This window comes from Anomaloglossus baeobatrachus, chromosome 4, assembly GCF_048569485.1.
Source record: "Anomaloglossus baeobatrachus isolate aAnoBae1 chromosome 4, aAnoBae1.hap1, whole genome shotgun sequence".
NCBI classification, from domain to species: Eukaryota; Metazoa; Chordata; class Amphibia; order Anura; family Aromobatidae; genus Anomaloglossus; species Anomaloglossus baeobatrachus.
The window spans coordinates 635,689,537-635,710,152 of record NC_134356.1 but is presented as its reverse complement, the minus strand read 5'-3'; the positions used below and the strand labels follow the sequence as shown (position 1 = coordinate 635,710,152).

The 20,616-nt window shown below is 52.0% G+C and overlaps 1 protein-coding gene across 2 annotated transcripts in view; it reads left to right on the top strand.

Moving 5' to 3' along the window:
- GPAT4 (glycerol-3-phosphate acyltransferase 4) overlaps positions 1 to 19,263 on the top strand; it is a 32,879-nt gene extending 13,616 nt beyond the window's left edge. For both annotated transcript variants that reach the window (XM_075346415.1, XM_075346416.1), the window contains exons 7-13: positions 75 to 168; positions 256 to 371; positions 7,860 to 7,915; positions 8,138 to 8,223; positions 9,473 to 9,601; positions 18,195 to 18,274; positions 18,356 to 19,263. In XM_075346415.1, coding sequence (XP_075202530.1) covers positions 75 to 168; positions 256 to 371; positions 7,860 to 7,915; positions 8,138 to 8,223; positions 9,473 to 9,601; positions 18,195 to 18,274; positions 18,356 to 18,464 — 670 coding nt within the window. In that variant the 3' untranslated portion in view covers positions 18,465 to 19,263. The remainder of the gene's footprint in view (positions 1 to 74; positions 169 to 255; positions 372 to 7,859; positions 7,916 to 8,137; positions 8,224 to 9,472; positions 9,602 to 18,194; positions 18,275 to 18,355) is intronic.
- Positions 19,264 to 20,616: the final 1,353 nt, after the last annotated feature.

The window sequence follows — 20,616 nt, the reverse complement described above, 5'->3', positions numbered from 1 at the left end:
CCCTTGTCTGGACTTTTCCGCTCAGTGTTGTGACATGTAAGACTTTTTACGCTCTGTCCTCCTCTTCCTCACAGTGAGAACCGCCCGAGGAAAGGGGGCATCTGTGTGGCCAATCACACCTCCCCCATAGACGTCATCATCCTGGCCAGTGACGGATACTACGCTATGGTACGTTTTTTGGGTAGGTTTGCAGCTGTTGGCTCTGACCCCTTGGATTTGGGCTTCATTTTTTTTTTTTTTTCCCGATTTTTGTAGGTTGGACAAGTCCACGGTGGCTTACTGGGAATAATACAAAGAGCCATGGTGAAGTCCTGTCCACACGTCTGGTTCGAACGGTCAGAAGTCAAAGATCGACACCTCGTGGCTAAAAGGTACGGGGATAGCAGAGAAAGTGACACCGCTGCTACCTGCATGTTTCATGAGGGAAAAGCGATGGTCGAAGCCACCTCCATATACATAACTGGCCCTTATCTCCCGTCTGATGGGCGGCCAAGTGCTGGTGGACATTTGTGACGCTATTACCATATTTGTGGGTTATAAGAAGCACTTTTCCTCCAAAAAATTTGGGAAGAAAATAAGGGGTGCGTCTTATAATCCGAATGTAGCTTACAGGGAGGTGGTGGTGATGGGTAGCAGGAGGCAGGGGCAGTGCTGCGGGTGCTGTGCTGGGGCTACAGTCACTGGGCGGCCAGCTTCAGGCCGCTGTGCTGTGGGTGGTGGGGCAGGGGTCATCCTGAAAAGGTCGGCGGTGTAGGCTTCCAATTATTGGCACCCGGAGTCGGCGCATGCGCAAATAGAGCTCTCAGTTCAATATCTCATCACGCCTCCGGTCCACTGATCTCCCAGCAGAGGACTTAAAGAAAATGGTGCCCGGAGGTGGTGCATGCGCAGATGAGACCTTGGCTTGTCATTGAGCCGATAGCTCAGACTGTGCACGCGCTGACTCCGGGAGCCATTTCTTTGAAACTCGCACCACCAACAGTTTCTGGATGTTGCCTGCTTCACAGCGCCCACAGCAAGCAACTGGGACACCTGCCTGCTACACCGCCCGCAGCATAGTCCTACTCCACCTTACCCCCCCCCCCCCAACCAAGCGTTTCTTTTTCGCTCCTAATTGGGAGACCCAGACAGTGGGTGTATAGCTACTGCCTCTGGAGGCCGCACAAAGAACTACACTTAAAAGTGTAAGGCCCCTCCCCTTCTGGCTATACACCCTCCCGTAGGAGTACGGATTCCTCAGTTTTAGCTTTGTGCGCAGGAGGTCAGACACGCACGCATAGCTCCATTGTTTTTAGTCAGCAGCAGCTGCTGACTATGTCGGATGGAAGAAAAGAGGGCCCATACAGGGCTCCCAGCATGCTCCCTTCTCACCCCACTGTATGTCGGAGGTGTTTGTAAGGTTGAGGTACCCATTGCGGGTACGGCGGCAGGAGCCCACATGCTGATTCCTTCCCCATCCCTTTTTACAGGGCTCTGGGTGAAGTGGGATTTACTGGTCTCCAGGCACTGAGACCGTGCTCCATCTACAGCCCCTGGAGAAGATGCTGGATGGAGCGGAGTACATCAGGGACATGGCCCTGCTTCCTCAAGGTACTCTGTGTCCCCGTGCATTTGGCGCTCACACCGCAGCATGCTGGGTGTTGTAGTGCGCCGGGGGACATCAGCGCTACGGCGCTTGTACCATGGCCTCATTCAGCTTTGCTGAAGCAGGCACACTTCTGGGAATCGGTCGCGCCGGCCGCTGGGACTGCGGCGCGGCTGGCACTTGTGGTGCGCCGGGGACTTCAGCGCGGCCCGCGCTTTTACGGCGGCCGCGCTGATAACTCGAGTCCCCGGCTTTTGCGGCCTGCTTCCGTTCGTTCCCGCCCCCAGACCTGCCAGTCAGGAGAGGGGCGGGACGCTGGCCAGTGCATCAGCGCCGAGGGCTGGAGTCGTTTTTACATACTCCAGCCCTCACAATCGGCACAGAGGGGACACTGTTTCCCGCACTTTTGTTTGGAAACTCCCACGGACCGCCCCTCTCCACAGACGCCGGCAGCCATTCCTGCTGACACGCTGAGCTGCAGAGGGGAGCCGGGGAGACCCAGACAAGGAATTCTGCGCCTCTTACCCGCTATTCAGCGGGCGGTAAGCAGCCCTCAGGGCTCACCCCCTCTTGTGCCAGTAGTATTCTTAGTATTTTGTTTCTACAAATACTTTGTATTGCATAGCGCTGGTCGCCCTTTGGCTATAGACTCTCTCACATTGCAGAGAGCCAGCAGCATGTCGTCCGTAAAACGCAAGGGTGCCAAGGCACAGACATTATATGCTTCCTGCACCGCATGTGGGACTTTTCTACCGGCAGGCTCCACGGACCCCCATTGTGTGCAGTGCTCGGCCCCTGCGGCGCTTGCACAGTCGGGACCTCTGCTGGACGTGACCCAGGGTGTACCACCTGTGAATGCTGTCCAGGTGACAGGAACTGAGTTTGCAGCTTTTGCTGACAGAATGTCTCTCACTATGTCACAAATTCTTGACACATTGCGAGCTAGGCCTGTACTTCAGGCCACGGACACTGTGCAATCATTGCCCCCTGGTCCCCCTCAGCTGAATCAAGCTCCGGGACGGGCATATACACCTCAGGGTGAAGACTCTGACTCGGACGATGGCCCCGGGCAGCCTAAGCGGGCTCGCTATGACGGGCCTTCACATTCATCTCAATGGTCAGGATCCCAGCGAGATGAATCTATGGGTGATGAGGCGGACGTAACTGATCAGGATTCTGATCCTGGGACCGCTCTCAATCTAGATACACCAGATGGTGACGCCATAGTTAATGATCTTATATTTAACATCAATAAGATGTTAAATATTTCCCCACCAGCTCCTCTTGTAGAGGAGTCAGCTTCGCAGCACGAGAGAATCCATTTCAGATACCCTAAGCGTACATTAAGCACTTTTCTGGACCACGCTGACTTTAGAGACGCAATCCAGAAACCCCACGCTTATCCTGAAAGGCGTTTTCCTAAACGGCTTAAAGATACACGCTACCCTTTTCCCCCAGAGGTGGTCAAGGGTTGGACCCAGTGTCCAAAAGTGGATCCTCCAATCTCCAGGCTTGCAGCTAGATCCTTGGTTGCAGTTGAAGATGGAGCGGCACTTAAAGATGCCACTGACAGGCAGATGGAGCTCTGGCTGAAATCCATCTATGAAGCGATTGGAGCGTCATTAGCGCCTTCTTTTGCGGCCGTATGGGCACTCCAAGCTATCTCAGCCGGGCTTGCGCGAGTCGACTCAGTCACACGTGCATTTGCCCCGCAGGTAGCACCATTGACCTCGCAAATGGCGGCATTCGCGTCGTACGCGATTAATGCTGTTCTTGACGCTACAAGCCGCACGGCAGTGGCGTCAGCCAACTCCGTTGTTTTGCGTAGGGCCCTGTGGTTGAGACATTGGAAAGCAGATTCTCATTCCAAGAAGTGCTTAACCAATTTGCCTTTTTCTCGTGACCGATTGATTGGAGAGCGTTTGGATGAAAATCATCAAACACTCCAAGGGTAAGGACTCATCCTTACCGCAACACAGACAAAACAAACCCCAACAGAGGAAGGGTCAGTCTGGTTATCGGTCCTTTCGAGGACCGGGCAGGTCCCAATTCGCCTCGTCAAAAAAGACTCAAAAAGACCAGAGACGCTCAGATTCTTGGAGGTCTCAGTCACGCCCAAAAAGGACAGCCGGAGGAACCGTTGCCAAGACGGCGTCCTCCTGACTTGCGGTCTCCGATTCCCACACCCGCGGTCGGTGGGAGGCTTTCCCACTTTGGCGACATTTGGCTGTCACGCGTCAAAGACCGTTGGGTGAGGGATATTCTGTCTCACGGGTACAGGATAGAGTTCAGTTCTCGTCCGCCAACTCGTTTCTTCAGAACTTCTCCACCACCAGACCGAGCCGATGCTCTGTTGCAGGCGGTGGCCGCTCTAAAGGCGGAAGGAGTGGTGACCTCCGTCCCTCTTCAGGAACAAGGTCACGGTTTTTACTCCAATCTGTTTGTGGTCCCAAAAAAGGACGGATCGTATCGACCCGTCCTGGATCTAAAGTTGCTCAACAGACACGTAAAAGTCAGGAGGTTCCGGATGGAATCCCTACGCTCCGTCATAGCCTCAATGTCTCAAGGAGATTTTCTAGCATCAATAGATATCAAAGATGCGTATCTCCACGTGCCGATTGCACCAGAGCATCAGCGTTTCCTACGCTTCGTCATACACGACGAACACCTACAGTTCGTAGCGTTACCTTTCGGTCTGGCAACAGCCCCCCGGGTCTTCACCAAAGTCATGGCAGCAGTAGTAGCTGTTCTGCACTCGCAGGGTCACTCGGTCATCCCGTATCTAGACGACCTGCTTATAAAGGCACCCTCTCAAGAGGCATGCCAACACAGTCTGAAGGTGGCACTAGACACTCTCCAGAGTTTCGGGTGGATTATCAACTTTCCAAAGTCTCATCTAACCCCGACCCAATCTCTGACTTATCTTGGCATGGAGTTTCATACTCTCTCAGCGATAGTGAGGCTTCCACTGGACAAGCAGTGCTCGCTACGGACTGGAGTGCAATCTCTCCTTCAGAGCCAGTCGCACTCACTGAGGCGCCTCATGCATTTCCTAGGAAAGATGGTAGCAGCAATGGAGGCAGTCCCGTTCGCGCAGTTTCATCTGCGCCCTCTACAATGGGACATTCTACGCCAATGGGATGGGAAATCGACGTCCCTCGACAGGACTGTCTCCCTCTCTCAGACTGCCAAGGACTCTCTGCGTTGGTGGCTTCTCCCCACCTCATTGTCACAGGGAAAGTCGTTCCTTCCCCCGTCCTGGGCAGTGGTCACGACGGATGCGAGCCTATCAGGGTGGGGAGCGGTGTTTCTCCACCACAGGGCTCAGGGTACGTGGACTCAGGAAGAGTCCACCCTGCAGATCAATGTTCTGGAAATCAGAGCAATCTATCTTGCCCTGCGAGCCTTCCAACAATGGCTGGAAGGCAAGCAGATTCGGATTCAGTCGGACAATTCCACGGCGGTGGCGTACATCAACCACCAAGGGGGAACACGCAGTCGCCAAGCTTTTCAAGAAGTCCAGCGGATTTTGACGTGGGTGGAAAGCAGAGCGTCCACCATATCCGCAGTTCACATCCCAGGCGTGGAAAACTGGGAAGCAGACTTTCTCAGTCGCCAGGGCATGGACGCAGGAGAATGGTCCCTTCACCCGGACGTGTTTCAGCAGATCTGTTGCCGCTGGGGGACGCCGGACGTCGATCTGATGGCGTCACGGCACAACAACAAGGTCCCAGTTTTCATGGCACGGTCTCACGATCACCGAGCGCTGGCGGCAGACGCCTTGGTTCAGGATTGGTCGCAATTCCGACTCCCCTATGTGTTCCCACCTCTAGCATTGTTACCCAGAGTTCTCCGGAAGATCAGGTCCGACTGCCATCGAGCCATACTCGTCGCTCCAGATTGGCCAAGAAGGTCGTGGTACCCGGATCTGTGGCATCTCACGGTAGGCCAACCGTGGACACTACCAGACCGTCCAGATTTGCTGTCTCAAGGGCCGTTTTTCCATCTGAATTCTGCGGCCCTGAACCTGACTGTGTGGCCATTGAGTCCTGGATCCTAGCGGCCTCAGGTTTATCTCATGAAGTTGTTGCCACAATGAGACAGGCTAGAAAACCATCCTCAGCTAAGATCTATCACAGGACGTGGAAGATATTCTTAGCGTGGTGCTTGGCTCAAGAGTTTTCTCCCTGGCCATTTGCATTGCCAATTTTTCTTTCCTTCCTGCAGTCTGGGTTGGAAAAAGGTTTGTCGCTTAGCTCGCTTAAGGGTCAAGTCTCCGCGCTATCCGTATTCTTTCAGAAGCGCTTGGCACGGCTTTCTAAAGTACGCACGTTTCTCCAAGGAGTTTGTCATATCGTTCCTCCTTACAGACGGCCATTGGAACCCTGGGATCTGAACAAGGTTCTCATTGCTCTCCAGAAGCCGCCTTTCGAGCCTTTGAAAGAGGTTCCCCTTTCTCGGCTTTCACAAAAGGTAGTTTTTCTTGTGGCGGTCACGTCTCTTCGAAGAGTGTCCGAGCTAGCGGCGTTATCTTGCAAATCTCCCTTCCTGGTGTTTCACCAAGACAAGGTAGTACTGCGTCCAATTCCAGAGTTTTCTCCCAAGGTGGTTTCTTCCTTTCATCTCAATCAGGATATCACTTTGCCATCTTTGTGTCCGCATCCAGTTCACCAATTTGAAAAGGGTTTACATCTGTTGGACCTGGTGAGAGCACTCAGGATTTACATTTCTCGCACGGCGTCTCTACGCCGTTCTGATGCGCTCTTTGTCCTAGTCGCTGGTCAGCATAAGGGAACGCAAGCTTCCAAATCCACCCTGGCGCGGTGGATCAAGGAACCAATTCTTCACACATACCGTTCTGCTGGGCTTCCGATCCCATCTGGACTGAAGGCCCATTCTACCAGAGCCGTGGGTGCGTCCTGGGCATTGCGGCATCAGGCTACGGCTCAGCAAGTGTGCCAGGCGGCTACCTGGTCGAGTCTGCACACGTTTACCAAACACTATCAAGTGCATACCTACGCTTCGGCAGATGCCAGCCTAGGTAGACAGGTCCTTCAGGCGGCGGTGGCCCACCTGTAGGAAGAGGCTGTCTGACAGCCCGTTCATGTGGTATCTTTTTACCCACCCAGGGACTGCTTTTGGACGTCCCACTGTCTGGGTCTCCCAATTAGGAGCGAAAAAGAAGAAGGGAATTTTGTTTACTTACCGTAAATTCCTTTTCTTCTAGCTCCAATTGGGAGACCCAGCACCCGCCCTATTTGTTCTTAGGGTTTCGTTTTTCGGGTGCACATGTTGTTCATGTTGTTTCTTAAGTTCTCCGATCTTGTTATCGGATTGAATTTGTTTTTGAAACTGTTATTGGCTTTCCTCCTTCTTGCTTTGGTACTAAAACTGAGGAATCCGTACTCCTACGGGAGGGTGTATAGCCAGAAGGGGAGGGGCCTTACACTTTTAAGTGTAGTTCTTTGTGCGGCCTCCAGAGGCAGTAGCTATACACCCACTGTCTGGGTCTCCCAATTGGAGCTAGAAGAAAAGGAATTTACGGTAAGTAAACAAAATTCCCTTCTTCTCAGCTCCAGTCCTCAAGACCCACCAACAGATCATGGTTTCAGGTTTTCCTCAATATTCGACAAGGAATAATTCAATCACCTGTGCAACATTAATGAAAGCCTGATTGAGGAAAACCTGAAAACATGATCTGTTGGTGGGTCTTGAGGACTGGAGTTGAGAAACACTACCCTAACCCCAACCCCGCTCTACCACCGCTGCCGCCCCCATCTCCCTTTGGTAAGACACCCAGATTATTTTTCGGGGTGCGTCTTATAATCCAATGCGTCTTTTAAACTGAAAAATACGGTACATAACTGGCCCTTATCTATCCGTATGTGACGGTATTGTATGTCTGTCTGCCTGCGTCAAAAGGAAGGCAAGGTCCAGATCTTACAAGATGTAAGATCATGTGGAGCTTACTGATGGACACTTTTCTCTGCACTTGGGCTGATCCTGGATATTCGGACACCACCACATGCGCAGTAAGGTGTAAGGAGGTTGGCGGTGTATCAGACGACCCTCCGTCTTTCGGTATCTCATGGATGGAAGCAGTGGACTTTACTAACTAGAGGCGCAGCTTTACAGAGCGATAAAACATTAAATCTTGTGTATGTGTCCTGAGCGTCCAGGACCCGCACCAGTGACATAAAGACATAACGTGGCCAACGCGTTTCATCCTTCATATTGTAATCTGTTGTAACAATCCCATTCCTTTCCCCCCCAGACTGACGGATCACGTGCAGGACAAAAGTAAACTGCCCATCCTAATCTTTCCAGAAGGTAAGACATTGTCTTTTTTTTTTTTTTTAATGTCTTGCACCTAACAGCGCCCCCCCCCTGTCCGTCTCCACTGGTGTCAGTGTGGGGGGTTGATTTGCAGAGTTACTTTGCTTTCAGTGTGGATTTGGAAAAGAGATAAAGGCAATCACACAGAAGAATTCCGTTAATTTTTTTTTGTGCAGACGTCGTCAATTCGCGTTCTGTCGCTTTCTCTCCTATCAGGAACCTGCATCAATAACACGTCCGTCATGATGTTCAAGAAGGGAAGCTTCGAAATCGGAGCCACCGTGTATCCAGTGGCTATTAAGGTGAGTGTAGGGTTTTGGGGTAGAGCATTAGGCTATGTGACCACGGGACCCTGTACCCGCGGAAAACCTGTGGATTTATCTGGATTTTCTAGATAAATCCGCAGGTTTTAGTAAGTACAGACACTCATCCTATGGGAAATGGGGATTGCTGTGTCCATGCTGTGGATATCCCGCAGCCGCACTTAACTGCATGTCAATTATTCCTGCGGAAATCCCGGCCCTCCACTATGGAGATAGAGGCCGGGACTTCCGCAGGTAAGGCTAGGTTCACACTTCCGTTGAAATGTATCAGTCACAATCCGCGGCTATGGTAAACAACGCGATCAGTTTAGCGGATTCAGTTGTGTCCCATAGACTTGTATTAGTGGCGGATTGCGACTGATGACCTTGCGTTGCATCCGCTGCGTCGCGGTCAGTCGTCTTTTGACTGACCGCTGGGCGGGAACAACGCAGAATGTAACATTTTTCTGGCCGTCAAAATTAACGCGCCGCGCAGGAATCCGTCGCCATCCGTCAAGCTTGTAATGTTTGTTTATGGTGCTGGATTCCGTCATGCTCTACTGAGCATGCCCAGCATGTTTGGCACACCCACTGGGCTGTCCCAAACACAAACAGATCATGACTGATCCGTCAAAAAGCGGACACACAGCGGATGTAACGGACGCGACAGATCAGTTTTTTCACAGGATTCCTGTGAAAGGAATCCTGTGAAAAACACATCCGTTGCGTCAGTTGACATCTAAAAAACAAGTGATCCGTTGCTGACGGATTTAAAACAACGGAAATGTGAACCTAGCCTAAGTTGCACGAATGTCCGCAGGTTTACCGCAGCTATTTCACTGGAATCCCGCAGCAATGTATAGCTGCGGATTCCGGGGAGCTTCTGCGGGAAACCTGTGGACGTACCTGCGGATATATCCGTGGGTACATAGCCTTAGTATCGGGGTATGTGCACATGTTGCGGTTTTACCATGGCAAAAAGGCAGCATTTACCAGGAAATAGAATGAGATTTCTGAAATCTCATGCCCATGCTGCCGTTTTTTTTTTTTTTTTTTCTTTTTAGATTTGAAGCTTTCATATCTGCAGCGAGTCAATTATTTCACCCATTTAAATTAAATAGGGGTGGGGGAAAAAATCAAAAGTGCATGTGTTTTGTGCAGCTTTTTTCCTGCCTACACCAAATACTCAGTGTGCACATGGCCTTAGGCTGACGTTTGTGGTGTCCCTGACTCTTCCTTATCTGCACAGTATGATCCTCGCTTCGGGGAAGCGTTCTGGAACAGCAGCAAATACGGGATGATCACCTACCTCCTGCGAATGATGACCAGCTGGGCCATAGTGTGCAGCGTCTGGTACCTACCTCCTATGACACGCCAGGTAATAACACACTGATATAGCTGACCGGTGGTGGTCTCGGGACCGGGGTTCTGCCACCAACACTTCAAATAGCTGTAAAATATCTTTTTTAAAGGGATTGTCCGCTAATAGGACAACCACTTCAGATTCCATATGTGTCCCCAAGGTAAAATAATTAAGCCTATACTCTCCTCTCATATCGACGTCCATCCAGCGGTATCCGGGCTCACGGTACTGGGGCTTACATTGCATTGTGACGTCGCATGAGCCCCGCGTCCAATTAGCATTGGCTTCTGTCTCCCTGCCTTCGGACCAAACAAACAACCAACAGGAAGTGAGTACAGCCGCAGCACTCACTTCCTGTTGATTAACTTGTTTGGTCCGAAGGTAAAGAGAGCAAGCCAGTGCTGATTGGACGCGGGGCTCGCATGACATCACAACCCCACGTGATCCCGGACACTGCTGGAACGGCGCCGATACGACAGGTGAGTATAAGCTTAATTATTTTACCTGGGGGAAGCATGCGGCATCAGAAGCGGTTCACCTACCAGTGGACAACCCCTTTAACACATCTATTGGAGCTTCAGGGCAGGAGCGCTCCTTAGTAAGTAAGAAGGGAATTTTGTACTTACCGTAAATTCCTTTTCTTCTAGCTCTTATTGGGAGACCCAGACAATTGGGTGTATAGCTACTGCCTCCGGAGGTCACACAAAGTATTACACTAAAAAGTGTAAGGCCCCTCCCCTTCTGGCTATACACCCCCCGTGGGATCACGGGCTTACTCAGTTTTAGTGCCAAAGCAAGAAGGAGGAAAGCCAATAACTGGTTTAAACAAATTCACTCCGAATAACATCGGAGAACTGCAAACCGTTCAACATGAATAACATGTGTACCCGCAACAAACCAAGAATCCCGAAGGACAACAGGGCGGGTGCTGGGTCTCCCAATAAGAGCTAGAAGAAAAGGAATTTACGGTAAGTACAAAATTCCCTTCTTCTTCAGCGCTCTATTGGGAGACCCAGACAATTGGGACGTTCAAAAGCTGTCCCTGGGTGGGTAAATAAATACCTCTTGATAGGGCTGCAAGACAGCGCTCCCCTACGGGGAGGCCACTGCCGCCTGCAGTACTCTTCTACCTAGGCCGGCATCCGCCGAAGCATAGGTATGCACCTGATAATGTTTGGTGAAAATGTGCAGACTCGACCAGGTAGCTGCCTGGCACACCTGTTGAGCCGTAGCCTGGTGGCGTAATGCCCAGGACACACCCACGGCTCTGGTTGAATGGGCCTTCAGCCCTGATGGAACCGGAAGCTCAGCAGAACGGTAGGCTTCAAGAATTGGTTCTTTGAGCCATCGAGCCATGTTGGCTTTAGAAGCCTGCAATCCCTTGCGCGTACCAGCGACAAGGACAAACAGTGCATCAGATCGGCGCATAGGCGCCGTGCGGGAAAAGTAGATTCTGAGTCCTCTGACCAGATCTAACAAATGTAAACCCGTTTCAAACCGGTGAGTCGGATGAGGACAAAATGAAGGTAATGATATATCCTGATTAAGCTGAAACGCGGATACTACCTTAGGGAGAAACTCCTGAATGGAGCGCAACACTACCTAGTCCTGGTGAAACACCAGGAAGGGAGCCTGATATGACAGAGCTGCCAGCTCATACACTCGCCGAAGAAACGTGATCGCCCTAGAAAAGCCACTTTCTGTGACAGGCGAGAAAGGGGAAACTCCCATCAGAGGCTCGAAAGGCGGCTTCTGGAGAGCAACGAGTACCTCGTTCAGATCCCATGGATCTAACGGCCGCTCGTACGGGGGCACAATATGACACTCCCTGTAGCAACGTGCGCACCTTAGGAAGACGTGCTAGACGCTTCTGAAACAACACGGATAGTGCCGAGACTTGCCCTTAAAGGGAGCCGAGCGACCAACCGTTTTCCCGACCAGAGTGCAGGAGGGCAGGCAAAGTAGGCAAAGCCGATGGCCAGGGATACACTCCCTGAGCAAAACACCAAGATAAGAATATCTTCCACGAGTTGTGGAATATCTTGGCAAACCGCGGCTGGCGAGCCCGTCTCATTGTGACCCTGACGTAATGCTCACAGTCGACTGACGGTGAGATGCCACAGATCTCGGTACCACAACCTCCTCGGCCAGTCTGGGGCGACGAGAATAGTGCGGCAGCAATCGGAAGCTGGAACTGCGACCAATCTTGAGCCAAGGCGCCTGTCGCCAGAGCTCCCGCCATGAAAATCGAGACCTTGTAGTTGCCGAGACGCCATGATGTCGACGTCCGTCCTCATCCCGCGGCTACCGATTTCTTGAAGCCAAACGGGAGCAGGTCCCATTCCCCTGCGTCCACGTCCTCGCGACTGAGGAAGACTTGCTTCCTAGTGTTGTACGTCCGGAATGTGTACGCCACCGCTGTGGATAGTCCGACTGAATTCGGTTCTGATTGCATTCCAGCCACTGCAGGAAAGCTTGCAGTGCAAGATACACTGCCCAGAGCTCTAGACCACTGAGTTGAAGAGTGGACTCCTCTGAAGACGGTCTTTGACCGTCTGTGAAAGGGGGACGTTACTGTGTAGGAACATCGACTTCCTTCCCCTTAGCGAAGAATCTTCTAATGATGCGGACGCAGATGAAACTGCGTGAAAAGGCTCGCCTCTGGATGAGGCGCCTCCTTGAAGGAGAGACTGCACCCTCGTCTGTAGTGAACGCTGTTTGTCCAGCGGAATTCACTATCACTGAGAGAGTGTGAAAACTCTATGCCAAGATATGCCAGCGATTGGGTTCAACTTAGAAGAAGTCAAAGACCTCCCCGAAACTCTGGGAAGGGTCCAGCGCCATGTTCAGGTTGTGTTGGCATGCTTCTAAAAGAGAGTGCCTTGACAAGTAGATTGTCCAAGAAAGGGATCACAGAGTGACCGTAAGAGCGCGGGACTGCTCCCACTGCTGCCATGAACTTGGTGAAAAACCCGTGGGGCTGTCGCCAGCCGAAGGGTAGGGCTACAAAACGAAATATGCCCGTAGCCAACGCCGGTGCCTTGGAGCAATCGGCACGTGGAGATAAGCATCCTAATGTCTATGGATGTTAGGAAAAACTCTTTGAGACAGTGAGGCAATGACGGAGCGGAGTGATTCCCTCCGGAACCGCCTGGTTGTCACGTGCTTGTTAAGCAGTTTAAATTCCAGAACGGGACGGAAGGAGCCGTCCTATCTTGGCACCACGACCAGGTCGAAGCAAAAGGCGTAACTGGTTCCTGAAGAGGAACAGGGATTACCACTCGTCCTGCCTGCAGAAGAGCCTCGGCTCGGTCGGAGAGGTAGTTTGAGACAAACTGACTCTCTCTCACCGGCCTTTGACCTGTGGTAGGTAAATGTCGCTAAAGCGGGGGAGTCTGCTCCCCGCGGTTGCGGAGTGAGAAGGCTGAAAAATATGAGAAAAAAACGCTTTGGTAGCGATTCCTCCGGCTGCCTTCCCCGGGCGTACTTGAGCCTGCTAGGAATCTATGCCCTTCTGGGCCTTTTGAGTCGTTTTGGACAGTTGAATGAATTCATTCAACCCTTACCAACAGACTATCACTAGATAAAGGCAACCTGGTTAAGCACTTTGTTGGAAGAAGCATCTGATCCAATCTGTTAACCACTAGGCTCTGCGTAAAAAATACGGAGATGGCCGATGCCACCGCCGTCCGGCTCGTAGAGTCTCGGACAGCCTTAACAGCATGGTTCGCCATGCGGCGATTGCGAGATTACAGACGCTGCTGAGACCGAGATGTACCGGTGACAGCGTCCCTCTGCGCAACACTATCTGAAATAGCTTGGAGTGCCTTCACGGCTGCGACTGCCGGAGCAACCGACCTGCCGATAGCTTCATAGACAGATTGCGGCCAGAACCTATCTATCTGTCAATGGCATTTTGACGTGAAGCCCCATCCACCACTACAACTATAGATCCAGCTGCAAGCCTGGAGATCGGGAGATCCACATTTGGACCTGGGCTAGCGCTTGTCCAATCAGGGAGGAGAGTGTCTCATTAATACGGTCGGAGAACGCTTATCGTGAAAAGCGTTGCGTTTCTGGACTGCATCTCTAGGATCAGAGGGCCAGACGAGTACGCAATTGCTTGCGATATTAGAAAAGAGATCTCCCCTGCTGTGAAGCTGACTCTTTCACTGATGGAGTCGAGGGCTATTCCCAGCGAGCCTGCTTAGGCCCTCTTGAACTGACGTCCGTGTCGGAGCCTGCCCCCTGGGACGCGTGAAAACCACCCTGGAGCCTTGAGCTGCTCCTCAAATCATGGTGGCCAGGGGCATTGCAACTATATTGCCCAAGGTCTGCGTGGGCTGCCAGACTGTAAGATGTCAGCCATAGTCACAGCCAATATAACAGCGGAAAGAAACTGCAATTTCGTCCCTGTCTCTGGACAGGAAGCACAGGTGGTTCTTTTAACCACATATAGCCGAAAACCCCGGTCAAGCAATTGCCCGCACTGGGGTCCTAGACTCGTATTACATGCAGTACAAGCAACATATAAAGTCCTCATTGGCCTTTTCTTTTTCTGCTGTTGTTGTCTAGCTATCTAAGTGCATAGCCTAGGATAGCGACCGTACAGTAAATAATCATACAAGCATGAAGTACAAATAAACACTTCAGCTCATGTAGTACACGCAGCATTGAAAACTTGTGGCTTGGCACATTAGCTCTTCTGCTGCTGTTGTCTATTTATCCAGGAGCTTGAGACAAGGATAGCGACATACAGTGAATGTATAGCATTCAAGCACGAAGTACAAGTAAACACTTCAGCACCTGTAGTACCCGCAGCATTGAAAACTTGTGGCTTGGCACATTAGCTCTTCTGCTGCTATTGTCTATATATCTAGGAGTATGAGACAAGGATAGCGACATACAGTGAATGTATAGCATACAAGCCTGAAGTACAAGTAAACACTTCAGCACATGTAGTACACGCAGCATTGAAACTTGTGGCTTAGCACATTAGGCCTTCTGCTGCTATTGTCTATATATCTAGGAGTATGAGACAAGGATAGCGACATACAGTGAATGTATCGCATACAAACATGACAGTAAACACTGCCAGCACATGCAAATGCAGCAGCCTTGCAAGCTGGTGCCTTGGCACCACTGCTCTACTGCTGCTGTTGTCTAGTTAACTAGGAGCATGAGGCAAGGATAGCGACATACAGGAAATGTATAGCATACAAGCATGACAGAAAAACACTGCAGTACAAGCAAATCAAGCAGCATTGAGAGCCTGTGCCTTGGCAGCCTTGCCTTACTGCTGCTATTGTCTGTTTAACTAGGTGCATTAGCCAAGAAAAACGACATATAGTGCATGTATAGCATGACAATAAACCCAATTGCAGCACCTGCAAACGAAGCGGCAATGAAAGCTTGTGCCTTGGCACTTTGCTGTTGCCAAATCTGCCAACAAACACTGCAGACTAATCATTGAACACTTGTCTAGCCATCTAGGAGAGTATGCCCAGAATAGCGACAGTACAGTGCTGCATCGCATATCCGCACACAGTTCAAAAGCCCACTTCAGTATTAGTGGGACCAGTACTGCCTATCGCCCGCCCAGCGCGAGTATGAGGTCGCTCAAAAACCTGTGCCTGGTTCCGTTCTCCCAGAGTGGAAACCATAATGGCTGCCGGCTTCTCTTCCACGTCCTGTGCAGAGGGGCGGGCCGTGGGCGAGCCCCAGCCAAGAGCGGGAACCCGGCATCTCACTGTGTTCAGTGAGAGGGGGCTGGAGAATGCAAAGCAGACTCCAGCTCCCTGCGCTGAGATCTGTACAGCGTCCCGCCCCTCCTCTGACTGGCAGGGCTGGGGGCGGGAACGAAGCGGTGCCAGGCCTCAGAAGCCGGGGACTAAAGTTACAGGCGCCCCCGCCGTAAAAGCGCGGTCGGCGCCAAGTCCCCGGCGCACTACAAGTCACATCAGCGCCGCCGCCGTATGAGCGGTCGGCGCAAGTTCCTAAACATGACCCGTCGCTCAGCCATGGCTGCAGCAACATAAGCCCATCACTAATGTCCCCGGCGCACTATAGCGCCCAGCAAGCCCGGAGCGTGCTGTGCTTGCCGGAGACACCGAGTACCTGACCGATGCAGGGCCTTGTCCCTGATAGTACTCGTGCTCCACATCCATCAGGTTCTTCTGGGTCTGTGGATGGAGCCCGGCCTCAGGGCTTGGAGGCCGACAGATCCCACTTCCACAGGGCCCTCCAAGGGGATGTGGAAGGAAAACAGCATGTGGGGCTCCGGCCTCTGTACCAGCAATAGGTACCTCAACCTTGCAACACCATCTGGTGAGAAGGGAGCATGCTGGGGACACTATATGTGTCCTCTTTTCTTCCATCCGAGATAGTCAGCAGCTACTGCTGACTATACAATGTGGAGCTATGCGTGGATGTATGACCTCCTTCGCACACAAAGCTAAAACTGAGTAAGCCCGTGATCCCACGGGGGGTGTATAGCCAGAAGGGGAGGGGCCTTACACTTTTTAGTGTAATACTTTGTGTGACCTCCGGAGGCAGTAGCTATACACCCAATTGTCTGGGTCTCCCAATAGAGCGCTGAAGAAAGGTAATTTGCTGCCACTTTGCAGCTGCGGTGCTAATTCTCCATGGGCCCAGGACCAGTTCTGACCATTTTCCTATAATTAGAGTATTCCCATCTGACCTTAATTGCTCTGATGATCTAGAGTAGCAATCTGTAATTGTCAGTGTCCTCCTATAACTCCTCCTGGTCACCGCATTTTCCACACCTGCTCCTACCTGCAGATATTGCCAGGGTTAAACAACTCACTGGGGGCAGAATTCATTGCTGATGACCTTTTCGGTCTGTTACATAACCCCCTCCCGTCTCGCCTCCTGCCGTCCACGCATCAATATTTCCAGACCTGGGCTTGTTTGCTCGGTTATGGATCGATATAGAGCGGCCGGGGACGGTCCAGCCTCACTCCCTCCTGTAACCCGTGTGATACAACTACACTAAAGAAGAAGGAAGCGTCAGTACATGATATATTGCATGTGCAACTAATCCGGTCCTATACATTCTCCACAATCAGCCATTCTCACATGTCTCGTCAGCGGCTCATTGCAAAAGTTCATTGCAGACTGTGCTAGTTTCATCATAGAGGTCAGCGCCGAGTCTGGTGATCCGGCGTATTGCTGGCAATCCCTTACTACATGTTACATCAGGCCGGCCACTCAGGACCTTGGAAATGTGCTGACGATTAGTAACCACACAGGGCAAAGCTGATTTTTTTTTTTTTTTTTTTTTTTGCATATGGTTCCTGAATAGAGCTGAGGAAAAAACCCTGCAGAATTGTGAATGCAGCTCTTGATAAGGCTGTGTTCTCACACTGCAGAATCACTGCACTTTCGCCCCAGTTTTTTAATTTTTTTTCTTTTTCTTTTTTTTTATTTTTTGCATCGGAAATTCACTGCTTTAATAGTTCTAGCAAAGTGGATGTGATTTTTTTTGAAAACTCCTGTGTGGTCAAATACATTGCACAGGGAAGGCGCAGTCTCTGCAGTAACATGGCAGATCAGAGAAGAAGGCGTCTTCTGCAGGGGAACTGAAGGGAGACTGTTACCCCCAAAAGTGCAAATTAAACGGCGTTAACATTTATATAGGGGACTTGGCCCGTATACATTTTAATGTTATATTTTTAGCAAAATCTACTTTTATGGAATATGAGCTTTGTTGCACCCTTGGCGTGGCCAGTGGCTTCTTGCACTCCAATTTGCAGTCCTTTATCTGTGTGACCAGCTCCGGCTTTGGTAAGTGCAAGCTCTGTGTACAATCAATCCCTAATTCTGGGCTTGTGCAGTGACATCTGAGGAGCCCAGTGGTGCCTGTATTGGCAGCCACACACCAGAAGTCTTCCAGGCCCTCTCCTCCTATGTGAAGCCGCTTGCTCGGTATACTAGACGAACGCATGTCCAGAGCCAGAATGTGAGGGCTCAACCCCCCCCCCCAGCGACGCTGTGAGCGCTCCCCCCCCCTCCCCCCTGCCGACACTGTGTGCGCTAAATTCCCCCCCCTGCCGACACTGTCAGCGCTAAATTCCCAGCCCCCCCGGTGCTATAGATCTGCCCCTCTTTTCACCCGCCTTCGTGACCGTATAATGTACATACATACCCTCTGGGTGCAGGAGGGGAGAGTAGTGGGCTCAGGAGCTGGATTGCTCCAGTCGCTGCTGTTTAACCAGCAGGAACTAATGGCCATATTTGCTTCCACCACCACTCCAGCTCCCATCGGCTCCCCTTTAACGAGGTCTCTGGGATCGGATGACTTCACATGACAGCCGGGGGGCCTACTGAAGTCTCCAATCGCTGCCATAGTTGTACTTCTGCTATGGGAGATCCTTAATTTCACTTGATTACTACAATATTGCAATATATCGTAAAAGAAACGATCCCTGGCACAGCTCCATCAACTAAAAATGGTCTTGAGACTTATTGACCGGTAGAATCTTGTTGCAAAACTCATTTCATTACTGACCTCTGTAGTATTGAAGCCTAATTTTTAGAGCTCTCCGCCTGCTCCAATCTCACTGCTGTCTATGTCCTATGTCCTCAGGAAAATGAAGACGCAGTTCAATTTGCAAACCGGGTGAAGTCTGCCATCGCTCGGCAGGGCGGACTTGTCGATCTACTTTGGTAAGACTGGGAGATATTTTCACACCGGTGGCCTCAGTGCAGCCAATTTTCCTAATTCTTTTTTGGTTTTGTGTCCTGCAGGGATGGAGGGCTAAAGCGTGAAAAGGTCAAAGATGCTTTCAAAGAAGAGCAGCAGAAGTTGTACAGTCGAATCATCTCTGGGAACCAGGAGAACCGGAGTCGCTCGTAAGCCCCAGCAGCGGGGAGCAGGCTCTGTTCTGACCTACCCTGCTGCTCCACGCCACCGGAAGAAGACTCTGAGCCGCAGGAATCCAAGCCATGAAGTGAGGGCTGAGGGTGCACACGGCATGGAGTCAGACTGGATTCATTCGTCCACCAAGAACTGTATTAGTAGGAGGCGAGAGGCACTTACTGGGTACCGACTGCACCCATGGGATCCGTGTCAGGAGGGTGGTGGTGGTCCCTGAACCCCACAGATCTGTTTCCTGAGCTGTATGACTCTGTTCTGTTACAATTGGGCCCCCCCGAAGGCTCTTTCAGATCCTCAGATTGTGAGGCCGTACACTGTTACAGGTCACCGGTTCACCGGTGCCACAAACAACGGACAAAACCTTGATCCATTAGAACTTGCCCGAGGACCAAGGTCACAAGGTCAAATCACCCGCAGGAATTGGCGTGAAGCCGACAAGGCTCGGACCTCTTCTAACCGTCGTGGCTGATGTTTCCCACTGCCCAACTTCTCCCGAGACGGACAAGCCGTCAACAAGGCCTCATCCATCCACTTTCATAAAGTCGTCTCTGCTTCTTTTTCTCCCGGAAGATGGGCGGTGGCTCGTCCTTTTTAAGCCAAAAAACAAACGAGGGGTTAATGATACCAGTGAGTTTGAAACCCTCTTCAAAATCCATAATGAATGAGACATGTGCCTCTCGTTTTTCTGTTACACCCCCCCGTGTCCCCCCCCCGTCCTGCATGGGCCCTGCGCCACGTTCCTCGTTTTGTTTTTATAAGGTCAATGAAATAAAATACCTTCGAAAAAAAGAATAATTTGTCATTCCTCCGTCTCCTACCAGAACGTCCCTCTACAGAGCTGCCAAAAAGTCAGATAAACACCGAAGCTTTCTTTTTCGCTCCTAATTGGGAGACCCAGACAGTGGGTGTATAGCTACTGCCTCTGGAGGCCGCACAAAGAACTACACTTAAAAGTGTAAGGCCCCTCCCCTTCTGGCTATACACCCTCCCGTAGGAGTACGGATTCCTCAGTTTTAGCTTTGTGCGCAGGAGGTCAGACACGCACGCATAGCTCCATTGTTTTTAGTCAGCAGCAGCTGCTGACTATGTCGGATGGAAGAAAAGAGGGCCCATACAGGGCTCCCAGCATGCTCCCTTCTCACCCCACTGTATGTCGGAGGTGTTTGTAAGGTTGAGGTACCCATTGCGGGTACGGCGGCAGGAGCCCACATGCTGATTCCTTCCCCATCCCTTTTTACAGGGCTCTGGGTGAAGTGGGATTTACTGGTCTCCAGGCACTGAGACCGTGCTCCATCTACAGCCCCTGGAGAAGATGCTGGATGGAGCGGAGTACATCAGGGACATGGCCCTGCTTCCTCAAGGTACTCTGTGTCCCCGTGCATTTGGCGCTCACACCGCAGCATGCTGGGTGTTGTAGTGCGCCGGGGGACATCAGCGCTACGGCGCTTGTGCCATGGCCTCATTCAGCTTCGCTGAAGCAGGCACACTTCTGGGAATCGGTCGCGCCGGCCGCTGGGACTGCGGCGCGGCTGGCACTTGTGGTGCGCCGGGGACTTCAGCGCGGCCCGCGCTTTTACGGCGGCCGCGCTGATAACTCGAGTCCCCGGCTTTTGCGGCCTGCTTCCGTTCGTTCCCGCCCCCAGACCTGCCAGTCAGGAGAGGGGCGGGACGCTGGCCACTTCTGGAAATCAGTCACGCCGGCCGCTGGGACTGCGGCGCGGCTGGCACTTGTGGTGCGCCGGGGACTTCAGCGCGGCCCGCGCTTTTACGGCGGCCGCGCTGATAACTCGAGTCCCCGGCTTTTGCGGCCTGCTTCCGTTCGTTCCCGCCCCCAGACCTGCCAGTCAGGAGAGGGGCGGGACGCTGGCCAGTGCATCAGCGCCGAGGGCTGGAGTCGTTTTTACATACTCCAGCCCTCACAATCGGCACAGAGGGGACACTGTTTCCCGCACTTTTGTTTGGGAACTCCCACGGACCGCCCCTCTCCACAGACGCCGGCAGCCATTCCTGCTGACACGCTGAGCTGCAGAGGGGAGCCGGGGAGACCCAGACAAGGAATTCTGCGCCTCTTACCCGCTATTCAGCGGGCGGTAAGCAGCCCTCAGGGCTCACCCCCTCTTGTGACAGTAGT